The sequence below is a fragment of the Dermochelys coriacea genome, chromosome 1 (genome assembly GCF_009764565.3).
Source record: "Dermochelys coriacea isolate rDerCor1 chromosome 1, rDerCor1.pri.v4, whole genome shotgun sequence".
NCBI lineage: Eukaryota > Metazoa > Chordata > Testudines > Dermochelyidae > Dermochelys > Dermochelys coriacea.
The window spans coordinates 3,044,474-3,070,372 of NC_050068.2; the positions used below are offsets into that span (position 1 = coordinate 3,044,474).

The following is a 25,899-nucleotide window of genomic DNA, read 5'->3' on the forward strand; positions in this document are numbered from 1 at the left end:
TCCATGCAGAAATGGGTTGTGCTAACCTCTGTCAGAACTAATACAATGGGGCTTCTTCACTCACTGTGTGATTCCTTCACCACTCCGAAGTCCAGAATCACCTGGAATTCACTGAGATTCCCAAATCTGTTGCCCCGGGGCCATTTTTATTTTATTCTTTTATGCCATGTCTGGATCTATTCTTCCGGCTACATTCCCTCCCCCAAGCTTGTATCACAGATGCCGGAGTGACTAATTTGCATTCCAGAGGGTATGAGTGTTAGGGGATGTCACCTCCGGGGAGCAGTCTGGGAGCCATGCAAACTGCTGTGCCACTCTAAGCATCCAACTGGGCTGGTCCTTGTTCACACTGCTCTGCTGGTGATTCAGTCTCTCCAGGTCCTGTTATCTCCCAGCATGACAGCAGAGGGCGACAACACACCGAAACGGAGCTACCTGAGGGCTTACCTAAGCCACCCAAGAGCAGACAATGGACATCAGCCAATTTCCCAACTCCTGAGGCTCACAATCCCCAATGTAGTATAAACCCACATTTATAATATCTTGCACTGCACAGGGATTTGTACAATGGAGCTCATTAATAGAGTTTGCCCTACCCTTGTTGTGGGAAGGATATGTAACAAGTCCGTGTTAATGAAGCTGAGATTTTCTCCAGACACTCAAGGGACCGGCACTTCCCCCAGTTTAGTCTTTTTTTTTCTTGGGTGACAAGTATCAGAGGGGTAGCCATGTTAGTCTTTCAGGTGCCACTGGACTCCTCGTTGTTTTTGTGGAATCAGACTAACTGATTTATTTGGGCATAAAGCTTTTGTGGGTAAAAAATCCACTTCTTCAGATGCAACGTGCATCTGAAAAAAGTGGGGTTTTTACCCACAAAAGTTTATGCTCAAATACATTTGGTAGTTTTTAAGGTGCCACTTGACTCCTTGTTGTCTTTCTCAGGTGTTTCCAGGAGTTTTCTTGTGTGGGGAGTGAGGCCACTAGATGATGTCACACCCAACCTTATATAGCTTTAACATATGGGGGAAATCCTTTGTTCCCGCCCCCCAAAAAAATTCCACTTCTAATTGTGGAAAAATACAGCTACCCATAATGGAGTTCCATGTCATGTGCTCTGGTCACATGCCCTGCTGAGTTAAGCAGCGATCATCCAAAGGCTATCTGAAGCAACAATCAGACGAGAGGCAACACAAGGAATTTGCCTGGGGGCAGTTCTCACAGAGTTTTTTGCCTTTCAGGTTTCTGTGAGCAGTAAATACAACATGTGAAGAGGCTTTTAGAAGGAAGACAATATGGATAGTGAGTGATCAGCTTTTGTGACATGAACAGGATGTGCCATGTTTGTCTTTCTCCTGGAGAATAGAAGCAACTTTGTCTGTGTGAAGTGCAAGCTGGTCTCCTTGTTGGAAGAGAAGGTTAAAGGACTAGAGACCCAAGTATCAACCCTGCATTGCATCAGAGAAAATGAAGACTTTCTTCATTTGGTTCTGCAGGCACATCATGCTGAAGAATTAGAGAGGGCAGCGCAGAAGTGGAAAGAAAATTGGCAGCATGTGACCTCCAGAAGAAGAAAGAGGAGAACTCTTGTACCCCTAATGCCCATAGAGGTCAGAAACTGTTTTCAGACTCTCTACACAGGTCCTATGTTAGAGAACTGTTTGTACAGTAGAAAGAGAGTCTGAAAGAAGACCTTGCACTAGAGGCCCAGTATGTGGGCTTCACCCTGAGCAAGATTTGTAGCTAGAAGCAAGCACCGCTCACAGATGCAGTATAACTCAGCCAGCCTCTCGGTCAGACTGTGTGTGTTGAAATGTCCAGCCAGTGGTAGGAAAAGAGCTGAGGCTGCAAAATAAACACATCTAGGATAAAAAGAAAAAGAGTACTTGTGGTACTTAGGCTTAGGTCACATCACAGGGTGGTACATGACCTCGTCAGAGGGTGAGGACCCCAAGCGTCAGGAGGGCAGTACAAGCCTTACTCCCAGTATGGTATAAATAGCAGTGTACAATAAAACAACTTGTTCGGCCCAGGGGATGCTGGCAGGTCCACCCAGTGTTCCAGATGTTCTATTGTATCAGAGTGCTCATATTTGAAGGATCCTCTAAGAGATAGGATGTTTCTCTTTGTGCTTCACTACAATAAACCAGTGCTTGGGTGCCTTTGTTGCTCAGTTAAAGAGTGGTAGTGTCAATTTCTTCGATCACAGAGTATTGTCTCAGTTACCTGCAGAAACTGAGACAACATAGAGGCAGGGGTACACACACAGCCCAACAACATCTGTCAGCGCTCTCAAAGAAGATTAACGACAGTTTGGAGGAGCCATCTGTGGGAAGGGATCAGAAGGAGACCCCATCGACTGGAAGACATGGGATGCATTGTTCTATGGATGGGGGTTCCATGACCACCACTCCCAAGAAGAGTCGACTGTTGGTGGTGGTCATGGACTCCCCCCTAAACCCAAAACTGGATGCAATAATCCAGATGTGGCCTCACCAGTGCTGGATAGAGTTGAATAATCACTTCCCTAAATCTGCTGGCAATTCTCATACTAATGCAGCCCAATATGCTGTTAGCCTTCTTGACCACAAGGGCCCACTGCATTTGAGATGGGAAAATCCCAGGCACAGCTACAGTCTGGGGACTGACTGTGTAAGAGGCAGTTCTGAAGAAAAGCACCTGGGTATTACAGTGAACAAGAAGCTGGATATAAGTCAGCAGCGTGCAACTCACCCCTGGGCTCAGAGTGTCAGCTGGCTGTTGTCAAGTGCTGAGGGCTGGAATGTCATTGCTTTGGTAACACTGTTCGGGCTGCTCAGTACTTCTCTCTTTGGAGCTCCAGTGTTATCAGTATTCACAGGTAAGGCAACCTGCTAATTCAGCAGACCTTGATGTTATTCATTAAATAAACCCACCAGAACATTTCCATGACAAAGGCACCCAACCAGCTTTATTACCCTTTGGACATAGTCTTATCACCCTAGCTGGGAGCCAAATGAGGAAATGAGCTCATGAAATTCCTTTTCCCGGGTGTCAGAGTAGCAGCCGTGTTAGTCTGTATTCGCAAAAAGAAAAGCAGTACTTGTGGCACCTTAGAGACTAACAAATTTATTAGAGCATAAGCTTTCGTGAGCTACAGCTCACTTCATCAGATGCATTTGGTGACAGGTTTCAGAGTAGCAGTTTTCCTGGGTGGTAATTGTGTGGGGCTGAAGTTACAGTTTACCAGACAGGGCTCATGTCTGACAAAGTACAAACACAGGATATGGGGTCCTATCTCTGTCTGGTGAGCTGCCGGCAGAAGGTGCATTACAGGAAACCCCAGAACAGTGAATTTAGAATCCTAGAATATTAGGGTTGGAAGAGACCTCAGCTGGTCATCTAGTCCAATCCCCTGCTCAAAGCAGGACCAACACCAACTAAATCATCCCAGCCAGGGCCTTTTCAAGCTGGGTCTTACCCACCTCCCTAGGTAACCCATTCCAGTGCTTCACCCCCATCCTAGGGAAATAGTGTTTCCTAATATCCAACCTAGACCTCCCCCTCTGCAACTTGAGACCATTGTTCCTTGTTCTGTCATCTGCCACCACTGAGAACAGCCGAGATCCATCCTCTTTGGAACCCCCCTTCAGGTATTTGAAGGCTGCTGTCAAATCCCTCCTCACTCTTCTCTTCTGCAGACTAAATAACCCCAGTTCCCTCAGCCTCGCCTCATAAGTCATGTGCTCCAGCCCCCTTATCATTTTTGTTGCCCTCCGCTGGACTCTCTCCAATTTGTCCACATCTCTTCTGTAGCGGAGGGCCTAAAACTGGACACAGTACTCCAGGTGTGGCCTCACCAGTGCCACATAGGGGGGGAATAATCACTACCCTCCTTCTGCTTGCAATGCTCCTACTAATACAACCCAGTATTAAGGAATAACATGTCCACCGTTTTCCCCTCATCCATAGAGCCAGTTATCTCGTCATAGAAGGCAATTAGGTTAGTCAGGGATGACTTGCCCTTTGTGAATCCATGCTGACTGTTCCTGATAACTTTCCTCTCCTCTAAGTAATTCAAAATTGATTCCTTGAAGACCTGCTCCATGATTTTTCCAGGGACTGAGGTGAGGCTGACTGGCCTGTAGTTCCCCAGATCCTCCTCCTTCCCTTTTTAAAGATGGGCACTACATTAGCCTTTTTCCAGTCAGCCGGGACCTGCCCCGATTGCCATGAGTTTTCAAAGATAATGGCCAATGGCTCTGCAATCATATCCACCAACTCCTTCAGCACCCTTGGATGCAGCACATCCGGCCCCATGGACTTGTGCTCGTCCAGCTTTTCTAAATACTCCCAAACCACTTCTTTCTCCACAAAGGGCTGGTCACTTCCTCCCCATGCTGTCCGGCCCAGTGCAGTAGTCTGGGAGCTGACCTTGTTCGTGAAGACAGAGGCAAAAAAAGCATTGAGTACATTAACTTTTTCCACATCCTTTGTCACGAGGTTGGAGTGTGGGAGGAGGTGAAGGCTCTGGGTTGGGGGGTGCAGGTTCTGGGGTGGTGCCAGGGATAAGGAGTTTGGGGTGTCGGAGGGAGCTCCGGGTTTGGGAGGGCTCTGGGTTGGGGCTGGGGCATGGGTTTACCTGCCTGTCCTGGCTCCGTACGCAACGCTGGGCTGCAAGCAGCCAACAGGTCCAGCTTCTGGGGGAGGCTCGGCCTGCTCCTCTCACCTGCAGGCACCACCCCCCAGGTCCCATTGGCTGGTTCCTGGCCAATTGGAGTGCAGAGCCAATGATCAGGGAGGGGGCAGCACATGGAGCTCCCTGGCCCCCCGCGGTGCAGCGCAGGGTGGGGCTGGAAGAGGTAGGAATTAGCTTACCTTGGTTCGGCAGCACCACTGATGGGACCTTTAATAATCCAGTTGGCAGTGCTGACCGGAGCCTCTAGGGTCCCTTTTCAGCCGGGTGTTCCAGTTGAAAACCAAAGCCCTGGTCACTCTTAAATGCAACCTAGATGGAGCTACTCTAAAGTGGGTACATAACTGGTTGGAAAATCATTGAAAGAGAATAGTTATCAATGGCTCACAGTCATTCTGGAAGGGCATAACAAGTGGGGTCCCTCAGGGATCAGTTATAGGTCTGGCTCTGTTCAATATCTTCATAGATAACGGCATAGAGAGTACACTTACAAAGTTAGTGGATGATACCAAGCTGGGAGTGGTTGCAAGTGCTTTGGAGGATAGAATGAAAGTTCAAAATGATCTGGACAAATTAGAAAAATGGTTTGAAATAAATAGGATGAAATTCAATAAGGACACATGTAAATTGCTCTGCTTCTGAAGGAACAATCGGATGCAAACATACAGAACAGGAAATGACTGCCTATGAGGGAATACTGAGGAAAGGGATCTGGGGGTCATAGTGGACCACAAGCTAAATATGAGTCAACAGTGTAACGCTGCTGCTGCTGCAAAAAAAAGCAATCATCATTCTGAGATGTATTAGCAGGAATGTTGAAAGCAAGACATGAGAAGTAATTTTTCAACTCAGCTCTACACTGACCGGGCCTCATCTAGAGTATTGTGTCCAGTTCTGGGTGCCACATTTCAGGAAATATGTGGACAAATTGGAAAAAGTCCAGAAAGAGCAACAAAAATGATTAAAAGTCTAGAAAACATGACTGATGAGGGAAGAATGAAAGAATTGGGTTTGTTCAGTCTGGAAAAGAGAAGACTAAGAGGGCACATGATAACAGTTTTCAAGTACATAAGAGATTGGTCCAAGGAAGAAAGGGAAAAATAGTTCTTAACCTCTGAGGATAGGACAAGAAGCAACAGGCTTAAATGGTAGCGAGGGAGGTTTAGGTTGGACATTAGGAAAAACTTCCTAACTGGTTAGGCACTGAAATAAATTGCCTAGGGAGGTTGTGGAACCTCCATCATTGGAGATTTTGAAAAGCAAGTTATCTTGACTTTAGCAAAGCCTTTGATGCAGTCTCCCACAGTATTCTTGGTAACAAGTTAAAGAGTATGGATTGGATGAATGGATTATAAGGTGGACAGAAACCTGGCTAGATTGTTGGGCTCAATGTGTAGTGATCAAAGGCTCGATGTCTAGTTGGCAGCCGGTATCAAGTGGAGTGCCCAAGGGGTTGGTCCTGGGGCCGGTTTTGTTCAACATCTTTATTAATGATCTGGATGATGGGATGGATTGCACCCTCAGCAAGATCACAGATGACACTAAGCTGTGGGGAGAGGTAGATGTGCTGGAGGGTAGGGATGGGGTCCAGAGTGACCTAGAAAAATTGGAGGATTGGGCCAAAAGAAATCTAATGAGGATCAACAAAGACAAGTGCAGAGTCCTACACTTAGGACGGAAGAATCCCATGCACCTCTACAAACTCGTAACCGAATAGCTAAGCAGCATTTCTGCAGAAAAGGACATAGGGATTACAGTAGACGAGAAGCTGGATATGAGTCAACAGTGTGCTCTTGTTGCCAAGAAGGCCAATGGCATTTTGGGCTGTATAAGTAGGAGTATTGCCAGCAGATCGAGGAACATGATCATTCCCCTCTATCCGTCAGTGGTGAGGCCTCATCTGGAGTACTGTGTCCAGTTTTGGGCCCCACGCTACAAGAAGGATGTGGAAAAATTGGAAAGCGTCCAGTGGAGGGCAACAAAAATGATTAGGGGCCTGGAGCACATGATTTATGAGGAGAGGCTGAGGGAACTGAGATTATTTAGTGTGCAGAAGAGAAGAATGAGGGGGGATTTGATAGCTGCTTTCAACTACCTGAAAGGGGGTTCCAAAGAAGATGGACTGTTCTCAGTGGTAGCAGATGACAGAAGGAGGAATAATGGTCTCAAATTGCAGTGGGAAAGGTTTAGGTTGGATATTAGGAAAAAACTATTTCACTAGGAGGGTGGCCACACTCTGGGGCACTCTCTCTGCACCAGAACTTCCCTGACCTGCTGATCACTTCACGACATTCATTTATTAAACAGCAATGGCAAGAAAAATAAGGAACAAATGGAAAACGTTCAGGGAAAGAAGGAACCCACGCTATGGGCAAGGGAAACACCAAAATCACCAATCAAAGTTCATAATCTGTTCCTGACATGTCCCAGGCCTCGCTCCCAGCCCGGGATGCGCTGTGCTGATACCATGGGTAAAACACTTGCTCTGGGGGTGGCCACAGACTCTAAAGGTCTAGGTGACAGGCACCTTCCCCCCAGTATCACCCTCTCTCCCCATTGGGTTCACAGCCCCCTCTCTGAGTTCAGCCTTCAAAGCACTCCTGTCTAGCAACATCTCCCTGTGCTGGGCCCTCTGCCCATGGCCCCACCTTGCTTTTCCCAGCCACTCATCACGCTCGACTGCTGTCTTACTTGTGCCAGGGCCGACACCACTGTCCTGACTCTGGCCCCACAGCTGCGTGCTGTAGATCAGCCCTGATTCCCCACAGGAGTAGCGGCTCTGGTCTGCTTCAGCCCCCCCACCTCTGCCTCAGTGATCCTCTGCTGCCTCTGGCATATCTCTGGGCTTGTGATTGCCAGATTTCTACTGCATTAATGACCCAAAGTCACTTAAAAACTAACCCTAAAGAAGCCCAATCTATTTATTGAAACAAAAGGATTTTTTTTTATTAACACATTGGTCTATACATCAAGTAGCAAATGATTTTTTTCTTAGATAGATAGTACAGATCTGATTTTCAAAAACAAACCAACAAAAAAACCTACAAGCCCCAGCAGGAGTTCACTCACATTAGCAACAAAGTGAGATGAAAATCAAATTAACATTCAAAACCCTAGTACTGGTACTTGTCTCCCGATTGAGGGTTGGCAGATGTTTGAAACCAAAAATGGTGAATGACAGTGTTAAAAATAAAAGGAGTACTTGTGGCACCTTAGAGACTAACAAATTTATTAGAGCATAAGCTTTCGTGAGCTACAGCTCACTTCATCGGATGCATCGGAAATGCATCCGATGAAGTGAGCTGTAGCTCACGAAAGCTTATGCTCTAATAAATTTGTTAGTCTCTAAGGTGCCACAAGTACTCCTTTTCTTTTTGCGAATACAGACTAACACGGCTGCTACTCTGAAACCTGTCATTATGCAAAGTGTTAAAAATAACCCAGATTTAGCTCAAAACGTATGTAGTGCAAAAACAGCAATAACAGTACTAGATTATTTGTTTCTAATGCATTGAATCATGGTCGCCAATGTCCATATTTTGAGTTGAATTAGTTTGTTTCTGTTAGCCTCTAAAAGGTAACATTTCATCTCTGCTGTCTTCATCAGAAGTAGAATATTTCTGCTGCTAGTTATATATCAGTAGTGACACGCGCAATCATTTCTTTCATTGATGTAAACTCTTCACAACAGATTTTGTATCATTGCATGTACGCCCTGACAGGAAGAAAGTTTTTTAAATTTCCTCTTGCATCTCGTTGTGCACTTTTCTTTTTATCCCATTTGTAGCAACGTTGAGGACTCAGCGGTGCCATGCCTCCTGCTGGTCGTCCTGGGAATTAGCTCTCCAGTATATGGAGTCCCTCCTCCTGCCAGTGGTTTGCCTGCCTCAGGCTCCCGTATCCCTCCCGGACTCTGGTGCCCCTTTAACTTGGGGTGCTGCCCCCTGGCAGTGCCCCCACACTCTGGGTCTCCCCTCCCAGGGGAACCCCCAACCCTCTATCCCCACCTTGCCTCAGTGGCTACTGCCAGTCACCATCTAGCCCCCGCTCACTGGGGCAGACTGCAGTCTGTAAACCACCCATCACTGGCAAGGGGGGTTTGGACTTTCTGCCTTTTCCTGCAGCTCTTTAGGCCTTGCACAAGGCATGCAGCCTGTGGAGTTGCCGGGCTGGAGCTCCCCAGCTCCTTTTGCCTTTCTCCAGCACTTCTCTACCTCTGGTACCCTGCTCCCAGGCAGCTAGGTCCTTCTCCACTGCTAGAGAGAGAGTCCTCAGCTCCTGGCCCACAGCCCTCTTATCAGGGACAGCTGGGCCCTGACTGAGCTGGCCACACATGTGGTCAGCTACTTACTCAGGTGTTCTAACTGCTTTTCCTCAGCCACAGCCCTCTGCAGGGCTGCTTTTATCCCCTGTTCTGCAGGAGTCGTGCAGCCGCCCCACTATGCAGTTCATCTGAGAAAACAATCTTTCTGCTTCCCCACTGCTAAAAAGTAATGACAGCAATGAAAGAGAAAACAAGCCAAGTTCATTAAAGTCTTTCTCCTCAGTGGCATCCATGTGTTCAAGATCTTCAACCCAAAACTGCTAAACTTAGTTGTCCTGTTTCACAAACTCCAACATGAAATCTCAACACCTACTTTTGGTGTCTTCAGCCACAGAAATGGCTAGTGTGTAATGTAGAAATTCCATCTGAAAAGCAACTCCAAAATCATCTGTGCAAGGCACTACATTTTGATTTAGTTGGGTATGATTTGGGAATGGTTTACTTGGGGTTGGTCTTGCTTTGAGCAGAGGGTTGCAGTAGATGGCCTTCTGAGGTCTCTTCCAACCCTAATATTCTATGATTCAAAGTTATTCGACTCAAAGGCAATATTGTAGTTTAACACAGCAGTCCCATTCTCAAAAACACAGTTTCAAAACTCTCAACAACAAACTCCAGTAGAATGTTCTCAATTCCTGCAGCAGATTCATGCATTAGCACTTCCCAAATGAAACATTTGGTTTATCATCCAGGCTTCCTGAAGGATTAGATATAGAAAAATTAGGTACATTTTGTGCACATATGATAAAGAAGTTCAGCCTTGTAGTTTCTTTCTTTGACTTTGACTGTCAGAAAACATAGCTTCTGTTTGCCAAAACTGATCCAGAACCCTGTTCACACAGGGACTAATGGAAAGCCACTGTGTGTCAGAAAGTTTCAGTTTCTTTTAGTGGTCTGGAAGTCATGGAAAGGCCGAGTAGCAGGGTGTGTGGGGTGGGGGCTGATGGATGATGCTGAAAGGAATCAGGTGATGGTTAGAGAGAAGGAACTTAGCAATGGACAAAACAGTGCTTGATCGTGGAGATATAAGATAGGTGTGAGGAAGTTCTCAGACTGCGAACTCCCACAATGTTGATCTCAGCCAAACTGGAACATATTATCCTTGACAGATGAAGAGATATCCTTCCTCCTTCTGTCATGCAGGTTTAAAGTCAGTAGCACCTAGTGATCATATTCTGCAGGTGTATTTGCCCACTTTGTCACGAAGCTCTTTGGTTTTGACCCCGTAAATGATAGGGTTGAGCATGGGGGGGATGAAGAAATAGAAGTTGGCCAAGATGATGTGAACGTGGGGAGCAATGTCCTGACCAAACCGCTGTGTCAGAGTGGAGAAAAGGGAGGGAGTATAAGACATCACCATCACACAGATGTGGGCTGTGCAGGTTTTGAGGGCTTTCAGGTGGGTTTTCTTGGAGGAGATTCTGAGGATGGCCCTGACAATCAGACTGTAGGATAAGGCAATGAGCGTCAGGTCTAACCCGATGACTACAAACGCTGTCACTGAGCTATACGTCCTGTTGACTGTGATGTCCCCACATGACATCTTTGCCACAGTCATGTGTGTGCAGTACGTGTGGGGGACAATGTGGTTGGCACAGAATGGCAGCCTCCTCAAGAACAGGGGCTCCGGCAGGATGAAGAGAACAGCTCTTGTCAAACCCACAAGCCCTAGCTTAGCTATTCGTGCATTGGTGAGGATGGTGGCATACCTCAGAGGATCACATATGGCAATGTAGCGATCAAAGGCCATTGTCACAAGAATGGCTGAGTGCATAACAGCAATCGCATGAAGGAAGAACACCTGGGTGAGACAGCCATCCATAGTAATTCCTTTCAAATTGAACCAAAATATAAACAGTGCTTTAGGCACTACAGAGGTAGACATGCCAATGTCTGTGAGTGCCAGCATGCAGATCAGCAGGTACATCGGCTTGTGCAGGGTCTGCTCTTTGCCTACAACAAATAGAACCGTGAAATTTCCCAACAGGCAGATAATGTAAAAGGTAAAGAAAGGGAGGGACATCCAGATGTGAGCAGCTTCCAGGCCAGGGATGCCCGCTAAGATGAATATTGAAGAGTCAGAAGTGGTGAGGTTGAAAGCTGCCATAAGGTGGTTGATGCGTCGATCGGGCTCATAAAAGGTCAAGGTGCCTGTGAAGGGAGAAGAGCAGAGCGAGAGGGGTTACCTTCTTTATAACAATTAGTACAGTAAATATTTTATAGTTATTAACAATCTAAACAGCGGGTGAGCAGTGCATTGCCAACATTTACAGATGGCACCAGAATATTTAGATCATAGCCAAGAAGGCCTCAGATAGCACTAATCAAACCAGGTCAATGGGTAACATGGTGGCAGATGAACTTCAATATCAGTAACTGGGATGTGTATTCCCATTGGATGGAAAAGCTTGAACTCCTCAAATGCCTAGCAAGGTTCAAATTTAACTGCATGAGCTCAGGACAGAGAACTGGGCAGCATGGTGCACATCTCTGTGAAATCCTACTTACACTACAAATCCAGAGAAAAACTGAGAAAAACACTGGGATCCAGGAACAGTGGGATGGGCAAACTTACGAAAAATACAATGCCATGAGATCAGTCAGTCAGTGTTTCACCCTCCTCTGGACTCCTCTGTATAGTACTGGGCACCCTTCTCACATGGGATATTGCAGAACTAGAGGGGTTCAGGGAAGGGCAATGAGAATGATCAAGGGCTTGGGGAAACTCTTATATGGATCAAAGAGAGAAGTTGAAAAGGCTGGGATTGTTATCTTACAAAGGAGATGAATTAGAGGGGACATGAGAAAAGTCTATAAATTAATGACTGGTACAGAGCAGATGGAGAATGTATTTCCCTGTCTCATAACATAATATCAAGAGGACATTCAATTAAACTGAAATGTGGCAAATTCAAATGAAGTAAAACGTGGAATTAGACTGAGAAACTCATTTCCATACGAGGTTGCATTTATGATGAGACTATTCAGTTACAATCATTTCAGCTAAATAAATATTTTGGAAAGCCTATATGGTCACGTGTTTCAGGGCAAAAGCCAATCTCTAGCTGTTAGGAATTAAGTGACCCCCTCAGGATGGTCAGGTCATCTCTGCATCCACCTGCTGCTGGGTTTCTTACACATTCTTCTGCAGCATTTAGGGCTGTCACCGTCAGAGGGTGGACACTGGATTAGATGGACCATAAATCTGATCCATGATGCAATTCCTATGCTGGAAAACAGCCAACTTTTCCCCATGGAAACAGACACTATCCTGCTGGGCTTTGACTTTGTGCTCAACAGAATGGGCACGATGGCCATAAGGGTCTTGGTATTTAAGGCTACAGGCCTCAGAGCCATCCCATCCATAGGATAGGTCAGGGTGGTCACCCGGGCCCCACACTTTGGGTGGCCCTGCTCCTCCACACTGCCCCCAATTCAGGGGAACGCATCAGGGTCAGGGTGCAATGGGGCTGGGCAGCAGCGCTACCGGCCTGGGCTGGCGAACCCCAGCTTCTCTGCCCCACCCCCACATTAGGGGATGGGAAGGGGCCAGGGCGATGAAGGGCCAGAGGATGGCAGCAGCTCTACTGGCTCAGCCCTTCTCTGACTCACCAGCTCCTGGCATCGCTTGGGGTAGGAGACCAGAGGAGGGCTTGGGGCAGGGGTGGAAGGGGGCGGAGCAAGGATGGGAAGAGGCAGGGAATTGGGGGAAGAGGTGGAGTGGGGTAGGGGTCTGGGGTGGATTGGGGGGAGGGTTGTCCCGGGCTCCGCAACCGTGTAGGAACTTCCCTGCACTTCTGTTCCATCCTTTTTTTTTTTTGTGAGAAACTTTTCTGCAGGCATCCCATCTTTGTCTGAGACATCAGTGTGACACTCTATACCTTAGGGAAGCACTCTGTAACCTCCATATTCCTTATTTATATATAATTTTGATATTGCATATAAAGCATGCCATGTGAGATATCAGGGGAAAGGTTCCGATCTGCTAAAAGTCATTGTTCTACCTAAATATGTATATCATTAGGGCAACTGACATTATGAGATCAGGTTGTATGATTGTCACTAAATCATGCTGTAAATTGGGAATTGGCAGCTCCCCAGAGACACCAGCAAGGAAACGTTTCCAAAGTCTGGGCGGGTGTCGAACACCCATCAAGAGCCATTGTCCAGCAAGGGAGTTACACTGCAATGACTGACCTGAATAAGGCCACACCAGAAGAATTTCTCAACCTTGGTTTATGCAATGCCCACCAGATATGATGGACCTATGTTCTCCAAGCACATGAACTAAGGGTATAAAAATGTACACAGGGGCCCCATGCTTGGCCTTTTCTCTTCTCCCCCACCTATGCTGCCAGCAACAAGGATGCTCAGAAGACTGAAGACTCCAACAGAGGAGTCTGGGGGATGTTTCAAGGGTGAAAACACTGTATTATTAACTGCAATATAAACTGCGTAATCTAGATGTTGTCCATTCTGATAGGGTTGAGAGTTTAGACTATCTTTTGTAGTCAATAAACTTGTTTTATTGTTTATCTTTACCATTGAGTTTTCCTGAAATGTTTGGTAAATCTGTTCAAGTTTGCAAAGGTTGGTGTATATCCACTTTGCATTGATGATGTGGTGAAACAATTAATAAATGTGCACTGCTCGTCTTGAGCAGAGCAAGATGGCATATTCCTGAGATAAAAGGGAAAGGCATCAGCCAAATCCCCCCAGCTCCAGCCTGTGGAATTTGTAAGTGGCTCTGGAAGCATTCATGCAATCTAGCTAGGTGTGGAGCTCCACATTTGGTTGTGCTGTGTGATAACAGCACCTGGAGGGGTTTTCTGCTTTTCACTAGCAAAGCATTGTGAGAGACATGGCCAGGCTGGGGACTTAAGGGGGCACAGCCATCCCACACTCCCAGGCTGCACCCCAGGGATCCCACCACAACAAGTTAATTGTTAACTGAGAAGTATAAGCAGCGACATGTGTCAGCGACGGAGCTGCTTACCCTTCTCATTCCTGAATATTGGTAAAATATGCAGATGACACAAAAATTGGGTGATCGTAAATAATGAAGAGGACAGGTCACAGATTGGTTGGTCACTCTGGATTGGATGACAACCTGAGTCAAAGCAAACAATATGTATTAAGCAATGCCAACTTTCACACTGTATATAACCACCCCAACTTTCACAATAAGCCAAAAATCAAGCTGATCCCATTTCAAAACAAGGCCAGAAGAAGCCAATCCCAAAAAGAACTACAACACTCTGTGACTAGATCCCCAGCATGCAGTGTGGGACTGCGGTGGGCAGCTGTGCACCTCTGAACCCTCTCCCCAACTTTCCCCTCCTTGCCTCACTTTTCCAACATCCAGGAAATAATCAGAAAGAAATGGCAGCAAAGAACATAACGGTTTGGAAAAAACAAATTGGTAAAAAAAAAAATTAGTGACACTGTTACCTGGGGTTCTTTCAACCCAAAGCACTTGGTAGTGTTTACTCTTTACGAGGTGGCGTCAGGAAATAAACTGGGGAGACACGGCCATCCGACCAACAGATGGCTGGCACAAACAGGACGACACAAGAGTGCTTTCACTTAAAGCTAAATTTTACTTAGTCTCAAGCACTTACACACGTCGGCAACAGGTTAGTAAAATACCCCCAACCCTTGATAATTACCAAAGCTGAGTGTGGCTCTCGAATGGCACAGCGGCAGGCTTCCGGTGGCCAAATCTTCCGTCTGCCAGTGGGGACTGCAAGATGTATCCAGAGGGAGAGTCCAAAAAGAGTCCAACTACGTCAAACTTCCCCCCTTATTTATACATTAGTGATAGAATGACATGTCCCTTAAGGAAAAATTGTTAAGCAAGCAGTTCCAAGGGGCAAGCAAGAGGTTTTCTTCTAATTATCGATTAACCAGGTGTGGGTTTTTCCAGAGTTTGCAGTCTTGAGGCCCCAATAGACATTCCTGGGACACATCCAGCTCTTTTAAAATGCATGTATCAGCAACTTCAACACAATTCGTATCAGGGAGGACGCGGTGTTCAGCTGCCCTTTCTGTGGCACCTAAACCCAACTCCCCTCCTGCCTTGGTCAAGCTGAGTTTGCTACATGGCTACTTTACGGCCTGCTGACTTGGCTGTTTTTAGCAATAAGCCATAGTGGTTTCAGGCACTTTACTGGTTTGCTGACATCTCCCCCTATAGTTCTCCTCCTTAAAGGTCACCTTTTACACAAGGGGGCCTTTACATGATCACTGTCACACCTTTTCTGGATGCACCTGAGTTGAGATCCAATGAAAGCTCAAGGCTCTCAGCTGAGACCGAGCAAATGATCTTCTTCACAAATGGTCATTTTAGCCTACTCTCTCATTTGAGGGAGGGGAGACAAGTTCAATATGTTTCCTTTCCGGGGGTATGAGTGCCGGTGGCAGTAACCACTGAGTCATCTCTTGGGGGACTTGAAATTGCCAGATTTTGTGCCAGGTCCAGCATGTCATTAGGCTGGTAACAAAAACTACTACAATTTGGTACCCCAAGATTACTATGATGGGGTGTAGAGCCAAATTCAGGATGCCTGTGCCAGTGGGGGACCATCCCAATAACAGTTCCCACAAGTGGTGTGACAGGCCCTGACCAATTCTTGCAAATATCGGTTTAATTTCATTGGTATTATGATGAAGGGTAACCATGACTCTGTGCCCTTCTTGTTTTGCAGTATATGGCTGGTTCTGTAAATCAGGGAGTACAATCAATGTTTGTAAAGCAGTTAAATCCATTCCAAGAGGCACAGGTATTACAATAGAATACAAAGTATAAGACATTTTTAACTGACTATATTTAAATTCGGGTACATGAAATTCCAAATCACATCCTCTGATTGCTATAATATGACAGAAACATTATAACATAACTTCATTTGTTTGCCAGTACCTCTATATTAGTAGCATCCAGTACTCCCACTTCTAATTCAGTTCCACCCAAAGCAGTTTAATATATTTATTGGGAGCCTTTTTGTTAGGCTACCCACCCCTCCCGGCTGCCCTGCTAATCCAATAACCTTCAGTCATTCACATTGAGATAGTATTAGGGAAGGTGTTGCAATGGCTTTTCTTTCATTACATCCAAAGTCTTACACCATCCAGGTGCATTCAGCTAGGCTTGCATGCTGGAAGTTGACTAAGAAATACTAATTGGCAAGTCTTATTCTTTTAGTAACCAGTGTTTTTACATACCCTTTTTTCCCTTGGTAATTTCACTTTGTGCTTTCAAAATTTTTTATGTCCATCCTTTTATTCCCACCAACAGATAAACCTTGTGTCTTATGCAAATTTTGCTTTTAAATGTGTCTTTACCACCTAAGGATGTTTCCCTCTTAACAGACTGGCATTTCTGTAAATACAGTTAAAATGCTTGTTAATCCTTTTCTTCCTAATGCAGTATTTCCTTTTTTTGTAACACAATACACAACAATGCTAGCAACAAGACAACCACCACAAAACAAAATAGAAAACAGAAAACCCCAAACCCAATCTTCATCAAGACAGTAGATCCATGGTATTCTGGTTTCAGAGTAGCAGCCGTGTTAGTCTGTATTCGCAAAAAGAAAAGGAGTACTTGTGGCACCTTAGAGACTAACAAATTTATTAGAGCATAAGCTTTCGTGAGCTACAGCTCACTTCATCGGATGCATTTGGTGGAAAAAAGAGAGGAGAGATTTATATACACACACACAGAGAACTTGAAACAATGGGTTTATCATACACACTGTAAGGAGAGTGATCACTTAAGATAAGCCATCACCAGCAGCAGGGTGGGGAAAGGGGGAAAACCTTTCATGGTGACAAGCAAGGTAGGCTAATTCCAGCAGTTAACAAGAATATCAGAGGAACAGTGGGGGGTGGGGTGGGAGGGAGAAATACCATCGGGAAATAGTTTTACTTTGTGTAATGACTCATCCATTCCCAGTCTCTATTCAAGCCTAAGTTAATTGTATCCAGTTTGCAAATTAATTCCAATTCAGCAGTCTCTCATTGGAGTCTGTTTTTGAAGCTTTTTTGTTGAAGTATAGCCACTCTTAGGTCTGTGATCGAGTGACCAGAGAGACTGAAGTGTTCTCCAACTGGTTTTTGAATGTTATAATTCTTGACGTCTGATTTGTGTCCATTCATTCTTTTACGTAGAGACTGTCCACTTTGGCCAATGTACATGGCAGAGGGGCATTGCTGGCACATGATGGCATATATCACATTGGTAGATGCGCAGGTGAACGAGCCTCTGATAGTGTGGCTGATGTGATTAGGCCCTATGATGGTGTCCCCGAATAGATATGTGGACAGAGTTGGCAACGGGCTTTGTTGCAAGGATAGGTTCCTGGGTTAGTGGTTCTGTTGTGTGGTGTGTGGTTGCTGGTGAGTATTTGCTTCAGATTGGGGGGCTGTCTGTAAGCAAGGACTGGTCTGTCTCCCAAGATCTGTGAGAGTGATGGCTCGTCCTTCAGGATAGGTTGTAGATCCTTGATGATGCGTTGGAGAGGTTTTAGTTGGGGGCTGAAGGTGATGGCTAGTGGCGTTCTGTTGTTTTCTTTGTTGGGCCTGTCCTGTAGTAGGTGACTTCTGGGTACTCTTCTGGCTCTGTCAATCTGTTTCTTCACTTCAGCAGGTGGGTATTGTAGTTGTAGGAATGCATGATAAAGATCTTGTAGGTGTTTGTCTCTGTCTGAGGGGTTGGAGCAAATGCGGTTATATCGTAGCGCTTGGCTGTAGACAATGGATCGAGTGGTATGATCTGGATGAAAGCTAGAGGCATGTAGGTAGGAATAGCGGTCAGTAGGTTTCCGATATAGGGTGGTGTTTATGTGACCATCGCTTATTAGCACCGTAGTGTCCAGGAAGTAGATCTCTTGTGTGGACTGGTCCAGGCTGAGGTTGATGGTGGGATGGAAATTGTTGAAATCATGGTGGAATTCCTCAAGAGCTTCTTTTCCATGGGTCCAGATGATGAAGATGTCATCAATGTAGCGCAAGTAGAGTAGGGGCATTAGGGGATGAGAGCTGAGGAAGCGTTGTTCTAAGTCAGCCATAAAAATGTTGGCATACTGTGGGGCCATGCGGGTACCCATCGCAGTGCCGCTGATTTGAAGGTATACATTGTCACCAAATGTGAAATAGTTACACTTACATTTACAGTGTGTATGATAAACCCATTGTTTCATGTTCTCTGTGTGTGTGTATATAAATCTCTCCTCTGTTTTTTCCACCAAATGCATCCGATGAAGTGAGCTGTAGCTCACGAAAGCTTATTCTCTAATAAATTTGTTAGTCTCTAAGGTGCCACAAGTACTCCTTTTATTTTTATGGTATTCTGGGTTGCTCTTCAGCTGGTACCAGCTTTTCCTGATTTTCCGAAAGACAAAAAGAACATGTTTCTACCCCTTTTGGGGTGGCAGGTTATTGCTTAAAATATCCCTTCCGTTTACAAATATCCTTTTTGAGTGCAGGCAAAACAGAGGAATTACCCCTATACTTTCTTGTGTTTTTCTCCTATAGGCAGGCCAAGTTTCAATGGCTCCTACCTTTTAAGGGTTTAGGGGAAATTATCCCACTGTTCAGTTATTAAATTCATGAGGTCGTGTACCTCAGTTTTCCTTCTTATACAGTAGACCAAGTTTGTAATGTTTTTCTGCTATGCTAAGCTTTAAGTGTATTCACAGGTAAAAGCTGAAAAGCAACGTTACCATACCACCTTAAAGGTTTTTCCAAAAATCATACTCGCTATACATTGTTATAGGGGTACTTATTGATATTACATTTATCCCAATGTTTAATATTAACATCAAATCTATTAAAAACTTCAGGTCTTAGCACTGCATACACACACAAAAATAATATATTTTTTCCTACGTAGGGTTAACCTCTCCCTCTCTTATTTTTAGGTTTGACTTCGTTTTCCACCTTCCTCTACAGGGTCAAATTTGAGCCTTTTGGTTTCAGGTAGTTTGCATTAACACAGATGCTTTCTGGCTTGCTTTTGGATCCAAAGCCATCAGCAGCTCAGAGACCCTCTCTTAAAAGGGACACAATCAACTTCCACCCGAGTTTTGATTTCTTTTCACTTCCTGCTTCCAAAACACACAGCGATCTGAAAAAGAAAACACAACCTACTGTTTCAGAGTAGCAGCCGTGTTAGTCTGTATCCGCAAAAAGAAAAGGAGTACTTGTTGCATCTTAGAGACTAACAAGTTTATTTGAGCATAAGCACAACCTACTGTGCCTCCCTTTAGAGCCTGAATAGGATTTTAGTTAAGTAGTATGCTTTGTTTGCATTTCTTTTGCCCTTCTCCAATATACATTGCACATGTCCTGGGAAACATGCACCTTCCTTTCATAGTTTAACTTCTATAGCATTAGATTAGCCATATCAATTTTTACATAAGGTGTAATAGTTTCTTTTGTGCTCACAGAATTTTCATGTACCTTTATCAAAGTGACAGTCTGATTACTCAGAGCCACCTTAAGGCTCGGTGTTTCTAATGTTGCTTCTCTTTTTTGTGCACCTCACCCCTGCTGTCTCTCCAAAGGGGCACTGTCTTTTTTTAATTTATTATTCTTTTACTACAGCTCTTACCTGCTCTTTTGTTACCAACAAAAAAAGTATCCTGAATTTCGCCCCCTTCTCCTGGGTTTGACTGCTCTGCTGCAGCCATGACTTTGGTCTTTATAAAGTTATCAAACTTTATAAAGCATTGGGGTAGATTAAATGCTAAATACCACAGCCAAACAACACTAGTTACATGTGTCTGGCAAAAAGTGTCTGTCATTTTTGCAACTTTGAATGAAAGATTCATTTGCATTCTTCGTGGTATTATTTAAAAAACAAACCCAAAACCAAATTATCTTAAACCTACAAAACAGAGTTTTACAAGCCAGGAGCACTGGACTAGGTCCCAAAAACTCCACACACTTACACAATATATTGATCCACACAATATATTGATACACACACTCAGAGATACATACACACTCTTTTGCTTAACATCCCTTACATAGATTACATTGGTATACATTGGGGTCCGTTAAGTTCCAATAGAAACCTTGTATGTTCTTTTAGCAAATTTGAATAAATTGTTCAGTCAAATGATTCAAAGCAGACTGTCTTTTTCCCTGGCTTATTTACAAACATTTCTTCGGAAAAGGGCCCATTTCCCCTTCAGAATGGCTGCAAGAAACCAAGAATTATTTTTCTATAACACTGTCTCTGTTAACATTTGTACAAGGTTCAGCTGCTTCATTCCCTTCAGCCTCTGCAGAGTTAACTTCTCACTCTCTTTCCTTAAATCACTTGCTTATCTCCCAAAATGACACCTTCATCAAATCAGATTTTACCATTCCAAGTATTGTCCCAGGGATCTGAATTCCCCATGCCTGTACTTAGTTACTCCTTTCCTTACCCCTTCCAGTATGCCCCTCAGGGCTCCATACCTGTTTTCCAATCTCTGTATCTGTTGCCTGCCATCTTATCTGGGCCTGATCCTGCTTTCCTCGCTGAACCACCCCTTTCCATGGGCACAGGTTTTGTCCCACTACCATTTAGCAAGGCGGGTGAGCTCCTCAACTAGCCCCACCCCTCCTGGTCCCTTTTCTTTGTTCCCTTTCTCTCTTGTTGCTCTGGGGTGGTCATTCTGCCAGATAGGTAGCGACCCTTTCTGACAGAAGGCACAGGTACTTTACTGTTGTTTACTGTCTTAGACTCTATCAGTTCAGTCCAAAAGACCTTAGGCTGCCTGCATGCTCTCCACCACATTTTTTACCTGCACACAGTTTTGTTACTCACACATTCAAGGGCACGCACCTTTTCCCAGTTCCTAGGGCACCACGCGAAAAGCACCTAACTTTACCCACTGTGGGCTCCAGGCTCCATAGCCTCCGGGCCAATACCTATTCCCTGTCGACTCAAAGCAAACTCCCTTTCCCTGTGGACTCAGGGCTTTGATCTTTGCAGGTTTACAGGGTCTTTTACCAGTGATAGAACCCTACACAGTAATATCCTACCTAACCTCTATTTCTTAACAATCACCAAAAAGAGACTGCACACACTACACATACAGTGCTTATCACTCCCAATAAGACAGATGGACTTTTTCTGATGGCCAGTCAGAATCAGGTCCATCTAGGGGACTCCAGTTTCTGCATGGTGTCACTGGCAGAGTGTTAAGGTCTGGCAGCTCTGATCTTTGGGGCTGTGTCCTGGAGTTGGTTCCCTGTCTCTGGACTTAATTTCTCCACTCAAGCAGGCACTCAACCTGAGTCCTGAGTCCCAATAATGGAATGTATCTGTAAATTAACTCGCAAACTGCGACACGGGAACTTGTAGGGAGCGACCCAACCCTGCCATCTTTTACCTCCGATTGCAATGGACAAACTACAAACTGTTTGTACCATCCATCTCCTTCCTCTCTACCAGTCCTCGCTGGGGCTTCAAAATTCTGTTACCTGGGGTTCTTTCAACCCAAAGCTCTTGGTAACTTTTACTCTGTGCGAGGTGGTGTCAGGAAATAAATCAGGGGAGACATGGCCGTCTGACCGATAGATGGCTGGCACAAACAGGACAACACGAGTGCTTTCACTTAAAGCTAAATTTACTTAGTCTCAAGCACTTACACACGTCGGCAACAGGTTAGTAAAACGCCCCCAACCCTTGACAATTACCAAAGCTGAGTGTGGCTCTCGAGTGAAACAGCGGCAGGCTTCCGGTGGCCAAATCTTCCATCTGCCAGTGGGGACTGCAAGATGTATCCAGGGGAGAGTCCAAAAAGAGTCCCCCCCACCTCAAACTTTCCCCTCTTCTTCATACATTAGTAATAGAATGACATGTTCCTTAAGGAAAACTTGTTAAGCAAGCAGTTTCAATGTTTAAGCAAGAGGTTCCTTCTGATTATTGATTAACCAGGTGTGGGTTTTTCCAGAGTTTACAGCCCTGAAACCCCAATAGACATACTGCTCTTCTAAAATGCATGTATCAGCAACTTCAATGCTTATTAGGAAGGGTTTGGGGTCAAGCTGCCCTTTCTGTGGCACTCAAAACCCCTTCCCCTCCTGCCTTGGTCAGCTGAGTTTGCTACATGGCCACTTTATGGCCTGCTGACTTGGCTGCTTTTAGCAATAAGCCACCATGGTTTCAGGCACTTTACCGGTTTCCTGACATCTCCCTGTAAAAAATGGTAACTATAAATCAGGTGAATAAATTCACTGATAGGATGTAGTATTACTGATCCCAAAGTGTGACTGATGCTAAGTAAGGCAAATGTTATTCATATCAATCTTGTTCAGTTTCTGGCTATCAATATTCAATCCTGACACAGCAAAGCTACCAATGTATCACAGAGCAATAAAACCAATGCATCAGAGAAGCTGTTCCTGTTTCCTACCCAGTGAAATTTACCACAGGGTGACAACCAGCAAAATGGGTAACCTCTAACATGAATGAACAGTACTGTGCAGTAACTCATTACATTTATAAGTAAAGACATTTATATATACTGACCGCATCAGTAATGTCATTACTCCAAATTTCTGTTTTACTTCTCACACACATAGCACTGTGGAACACACTGTAATAATGCCAATCCCAGTATTTCAGAACACTCAAGCTACTGCCAATATAATACAGCTGGTAACCGTAGTTGCCCTAATTGGAATTTGCCACAAGGGCCAAACCTCACCACCAAGACTGGAAAAGGATTGATGTTTAGATATAAATTGCTGTCATATATACACATATTTTCTATGCATACATACCCATATGTAACGTACAAATATATACACCATATCTATATTCCTCAGTGCCAGTTGTGTGTGCAGAGCTGGAACAGCACACAGCCAAACATCTAACCACAGTGACCAGGGTGAGGGAGCTCTTGGAATCAGGCCAGCCTGGGATGGGGAAGGAGGGAACAGACAGGGGGTCAGAATATGGTGGGAGATTGAACCAGCTGAGGATCAAAGATCAGTGATTCTTTCCACTGGTGAAATGCCTGAAATTACGTAAATAACATTCAGTAAGAACAATTGGAAACCAAACTGAGCAAAGGTTGTGACACCCAGGCTGCGGTTCTGTGGCTTACAGGGGCAAAGAGGTCCTGAGACCCGCCCACAGGTACTTGGGGCCAGGAAAGGTCCCAGCGTTGCACTTGAATCAACAATCAAAACGAAAATATGAATTTCAGCAGTGGTGCGTACCTGTCTGTGTACACCCTCTGCCTGCCCCACAACCCCCAGTGCTCCCCACCTCTCTGTCTACATAACCCTGCCTCCCCACATACTCCAGCGCTTGCTGGATGGTCCATGTACCCCCTGCTACCCCAACAACACCCAGTGCTGCCTACCTGTCTATATACACCCCATGCCTACCTCTGCAAAGTCCAGAACTGCCGATCTGTCCATGTAGACCCCCTGCCTGCTCCCACATCCCCAGCACTGCCTGTCTGTCTGTGTATACCCCCTGACTGCTCCACAACTCCCAGAGCTGCTGCTTTTCTGTGTCGACTGCGCTGTTTGCCCCCACAACCAACAGCGCTGCCCGCCTGTCCATGCACCCTCCTGCCTCCCCACAAGCCCCAGGACTGCCTGCTTTCCCATGTACCACCGGCATGCCCCAACAACCCTCAGTGCTGCACGCTTGTCTGTGTACCTGCCCCCTGCCTGCGCCCACAACCCTGAGCATCACTTGCCTCTCCATATGGGGTCTCCACACTCACAACTTCCAGCCCTGCCACACAGTGACACCCCTCATCCAGGACCAAAACCAGGTGCCAGAGCTCGCAGCGACAGCTCACAGAAATACCTTCTCAGCCAAGGTTAAACGCAGTGTCTGCCTGCACCGGGGAAACGGGGGAGATCAGCCTGAACAGCCTCTCTGGGGGCAAAGGAACCCCAGCAACTGCTCAGTCTATGCAGGGTGTTGGAGGTAGAAATTAAGAGAGCTGGAAGGATTGATTCTGGAGGCAGGACCATTCACTCTATTCTCACTGTTTATTGCATCAGAGTTGCTATGGATAGTACAATTCCCCCCCCGCCCCCCCCACACCATGCATTCCTGGACCTCCTCTGCTGAGATTTCCTCTCCAGAGCCAGAGATGCAGGGGCACAGAGAAAGCAGAGCCCTCCCGCTCCATGAAAAAATTACTATCCTCATTGTTCTTAGCCTTTAAACCTGTGAGTTTGAGATTGCAGCAATTCTCCCCTCAGTTTTCTCTAGGCCAAACAAGCTCACCCATTCTTAGAGGCCACGGGATGACTCCAGTTGAAGTCACTGGAGGCTCATGGCCAGTGTAAATCAGGTCATTTATTTAAGTCCCTACATGTGAATTTAGAGTGAATTTCTGCCTCTGTTGGGAGTTTTGCCATTGAAATCAGTGGAACCAGATTCACCTTTACTGTTTAACTTTAGGCTCTGCAATATGAAAATCACGGCTTCAGGTCCTGCTCCAGAGAGTGCTATTCTGTTATGGTTAGGGACACATACACTGGGGATTTCCTTCAAATATGTGGGCCCTGAATTTGGTCTTAGGGAGGCCAGTGTCAAACGGGAGTGACCCAGAATGTGAGAGCAGAATCTGTCCAGTGTGCGACCCATTCTTGTTGCGAACCCTCTGGTAACACACATACCCACTGCAGAGGATTTGGCTGCGCTTCCCAACAGGGCAGTGGAGTCGCTGACTTTGAAAACTTGAGCAAACCAGAGGAAAAACCAAACAGCCCCCCAAAAGGCAGTTAATGAGACAGATAGAATGACACAGGAAGGGTTCCAAGGTTCAAGTCAAGAATCATCTAGGCAGAAATTCACCAGCACGGCTACTTGAACTGTTTAGTATTGTCAGAAAGACCACGGGATTTACCTGGTAAATTGAAACTACAAATGGACTAGAAATTGTCTAGATAAATTCTTGTTTTTAGATCAGTTCCTTGTCTCTGACTGAGCCCTGAGCACTAACTTTAATGCAGAAACACGCAACTCACCAAAATCCTGGTCAGCAGAGAGGGGAAATCTCTTTCCAGTGACAGGAAGGCAGAGCCCTGAGAATCGGTGTAGGAATTTCACATCTCCCACTCAGCATGCTGGACAGCATCATTTATGATTATCCTGTACGGTCCCTGAGGGCTCTCTGGTTGGCCAGAACTCCTGGAGAATTCCCTGAGCTCTCTGAAGAGCGGCTAGTAGACCCTGGAAAAAATCATCCTGAGAGCCTCCCCAGGGAGCGAAGAAATGATTTGCAGATACCAGGAGCTCAGATTATCAAAGCAAACTGAATCTTGCAGACCGTTCAACCTAGTAATTGAAGATGACGTTCTTTTCTGTGTGTAGCCTCTGAAATGGGGCTTCTCCACTCACTCTGTGATTCCTTCACCACTCGGAAGTCCAGAATCACCTGGAATTCATTGAGATTCCCAAATCTGTTGCCCAGGGGACATTTTTATTTCATTATTTTATTTTACATAGGTGTGCCCTGCTGGGGCAAGAACACAGTGGTAAAGGAACCAAACTACTACTATGTCTGGATCTTTTCTTCTGGTTACAGTCCCTCCCCCATGCTTGCATCACAGAGGCGTGGGGGCCTAATTTGCACTCCAGTTGGTATGAGTGTTATGGGATGTCAGCTATGGGGAGCCATCTGGGAACCGTACAAACTGCTGTACCCCTTGAATCACCCAACTGGTTGTAAAGAGGTCAAAACAGATTACCTAGCACATAAAAAAACCCAGCAAACTAAGCCTAAAATACTTAATAGATTGGATATGAATTAGCAGTTTTTCATCCAGACAACAAAATCACTAACCCAGGAACCTATCCTTGCAACAAAGCCCATTGCCAACTGTGTCCACACATCTATTCAGGGGACACCATCATAGGGCCTAATCA

At 45.5% G+C, this 25,899-nt stretch overlaps 1 protein-coding gene and 1 long non-coding RNA gene across 2 annotated transcripts; both read right to left on the reverse strand.

Annotated features, from left to right (window-relative positions):
* On the reverse strand, nucleotides 1-25,632 carry LOC122457851. The gene is made up of 3 exons (XR_006277523.1): nucleotides 25,368-25,632; nucleotides 7,475-7,480; nucleotides 1-54 (listed from the first exon to the last, which is right to left on the reverse strand). It is a non-coding gene; the product is annotated as an uncharacterized LOC122457851 (long non-coding RNA).
* On the reverse strand, nucleotides 10,162-11,100 carry LOC119843559 (putative olfactory receptor 52P1). Its single transcript, XM_038373038.1, has one exon. It carries the CDS (start codon nucleotides 11,098-11,100, stop codon nucleotides 10,162-10,164), a length of 939 nt encoding a protein of 312 aa, XP_038228966.1.
* Nucleotides 25,633-25,899: the final 267 nt, after the last annotated feature.

Coding starts and splice junctions, on each gene's coding strand:
- LOC119843559 (XM_038373038.1), bottom strand. CDS start 11,100: ATGGCAGCTTTCAACCTCACCACTTCTGACTCTTCAATATTCATCTTA.